Source organism: Lontra canadensis, unplaced genomic scaffold, assembly GCF_010015895.1.
Source record: "Lontra canadensis isolate GAN:19392208 unplaced genomic scaffold, GSC_riverotter_1.0 scaffold116, whole genome shotgun sequence".
Classification (NCBI taxonomy): domain Eukaryota; kingdom Metazoa; phylum Chordata; class Mammalia; order Carnivora; family Mustelidae; genus Lontra; species Lontra canadensis.
The window spans coordinates 416,669-419,009 of NW_022631110.1; the positions used below are offsets into that span (position 1 = coordinate 416,669).

Genomic DNA, 2,341 nt, shown 5'->3' on the forward strand with positions numbered 1-2,341 from the left:
GGGCAGACCATAAAGCAACCCATGCTTTCAGCTCCAGGAGGCTCAAGGCAGGTATATCCAGATGTGGTGTGACCCAGCTTCCTCTTCAGTGACTCAGAGAAGAGAAGACCTTGATCTGAGTCTGGTTGACTCAGCTCAGTAGAATGGGGATTCAGAAGTCCAACCCTGAGCCAAGGTCAGAATTCTGGGTGAGGACTGAGCTAGTGATGCAGTGGAGAGCTATGGGATCCCATAGAGTCCCCATCCTCTTCTCATCCTTTGTAGGACCCAAGCAGCATTGGTGGGATGTAATTCACCCTGAACTTCCAACTCTGAGGTCCCATTTAAGCAAAGACCTTGGGTGAATGGCATGGGCTCAGGTCCACTGAAGGGGGAGCCCCAGGACGGGTCAGGTGTCAGGGTGAGGATATTGAGGGAGGGAATGGGGACCAGTCAAGCCCCCAGTGGAGAGGGATGCACCCAGCCTCACCCCTGGGAGGCCCAGGGCAGAGCTGACAGATTCAGGTGCCCCCTGAGTTCAGTTTGCAGGGTTTCAATAAATGAGAGCCTTGGTTTAAGGACTGGTTGCCCCAGTTTAGCAGAGAGAGGAGTCCCAGGCCCTGTTGGGAATGAAGGTAAAAATCCAGTGTGAGCAATGGGAGAAACCACTCCAGGACAGAGAGGCTGCAGAAAGTCTTCCTGTGGTGTCAACCGGGAAAGCCACGCGCAGAGCTGTTAGGGCAAGATGACATTTAGGGGGCAGTGGAGCTGGATCAGAGAGGAACAGAGAAGCGAGGGTCTTCGTCCCAGCCGGGGCTGGCAGACTGCAGCCTAAGACAGGCTCTGACTTCCTCCACCAGGTCCTCAGGAGACAGACTGACTGACAGGACAGAAGCCCTGTGGGGTCCTACGGCAGCACCCTCAAGGACACCTCCAGTGGGGCAAATTTAAAGCCACAAAGACATCTCCCTGCTGAAGGGACTCACACCCCTTTATCCTCCTCTTCCAGGTGCCCACACCAGGTGCCTTCCTGTCACACTCCTGCCTGCTGTTCCTAACCACAGTCATGCCTCGAGGTCAGAAGAGCAGGCTCCGTGCCCGTGAGAAACGCCAGCAGGCCCGAGGTGAGAGCCAGGATCTCGGGGGAGCTCAGGCCACTGCAGCAGTGGAAGAAGAGTCCCCCTCGTCCCCCATGCCTGTTCGCGAGGGTGCGCCCCTGAGCTCCCCTGCGACAGGCCCTCCCCAAAAGTCTCAGAGGGCCCGAACCACCGGCAGTCCTGATGCAAACCTTTCAGGCTCAAGTTCTGACGAAGGTGCCAAGAGCCAAGGGGAGGAAGGTCCAAGCTTCCCCCAGTTCCTGCCTTCCCCTGGGAGCTCTCACAGAGATCCTCTGACCGAGAAGGCAGGCATGCTGGTGCATTTTCTGCTGTACAAGTATAAAGTGAAGGAGCCCATTACAGAGGCAGAAATGCTGAAGGTTATCAACAAACAGTACAAGGAGCAATTCCCTGAGATCCTCAGGAAAACCACTGAGCGCCTGGAGCTGGTCTTTGGCCTTGAGCTGAAGGAAGTTGACCCCAGCAGTCACTCTTACGCCTTTGTTAGCAAAGTGGGCCTTCCCACCGAAGGGCGTCTGAGTGATGGCGTGGGCTTTCCCAAGAATGGGCTCCTGATGCCTCTCTTGGGTGTGATCTTCATGAATGGCAACCGCGCCACGGAGGAGGAGATTTGGGAATTCCTGAATGTGTTGGGGGTCTACGCTGGGAGGAGACACCTCCTCTTTGGGGAGCCCAGGAAGCTCATCACCGAAGATCTGGTGCAGGAAAAGTACCTGGAGTACCGCCAGGTGCCCAACAGCGATCCTCCTCGCTATGAGTTCCTGTGGGGTTCAAGAGCCCACGCGGAAACCAGCAAGATGAAAGTCCTGGAGTTTTTGGCCAAAATCAGTGATACTGTCCCCAGTGCCTTCCACAGCCGGTATGAAGAAGCGTTGAGAGATGAGGAAGAACGAGCCCAGGCCAGCCTGGCGGCCAAGGCTGCCCTAGATGCCCCAGCCAGCGCCTGCTCCAAGGCCACCTCCAGCAGCCCCCTTCAGCCTCAGTGAAGTCAAAGACAAGGCCTTCACCTTGCCCTTGGAAAGGGTTGCCAACCTCCTAATGTAGCAGGGAGTCAGGTGGAGCCAGAGAGAGCAGAATATATCTTTTCTTTGTGTTCTTGTTATTCATAAATAACGTACAGGTTTACCTCTTTTTTTCTTATCTTTCCAATGTGTTCTTTTTAAAAAGGTTTATTTAAGTTCAGAATCTAAGTTTATGAATAACGTGGCTCACATGTTTATTGCTGGTTATCAAATTTGAGAGTA

At 54.4% G+C, this 2,341-nt stretch overlaps 1 protein-coding gene across 1 annotated transcript; it reads left to right on the plus strand.

The window, feature by feature from the left end:
- Nucleotides 1-1,045: 1,045 nt before the first annotated feature.
- On the plus strand, nt 1,046-2,083 carry MAGEB17 (MAGE family member B17). The gene has a single exon (XM_032840802.1). The coding sequence runs from the start codon at nt 1,046-1,048 to the stop codon at nt 2,081-2,083; it is 1,038 nt and encodes a 345-aa protein (XP_032696693.1).
- The last annotated feature ends 258 nt before the right edge of the window (nt 2,084-2,341 follow it).

Bases quoted from the DNA above. Each gene is read 5' to 3' on its own strand.
- MAGEB17 (XM_032840802.1), top strand. From the start codon at position 1,046: ATGCCTCGAGGTCAGAAGAGCAGGCTCCGTGCCCGTGAGAAACGCCAG.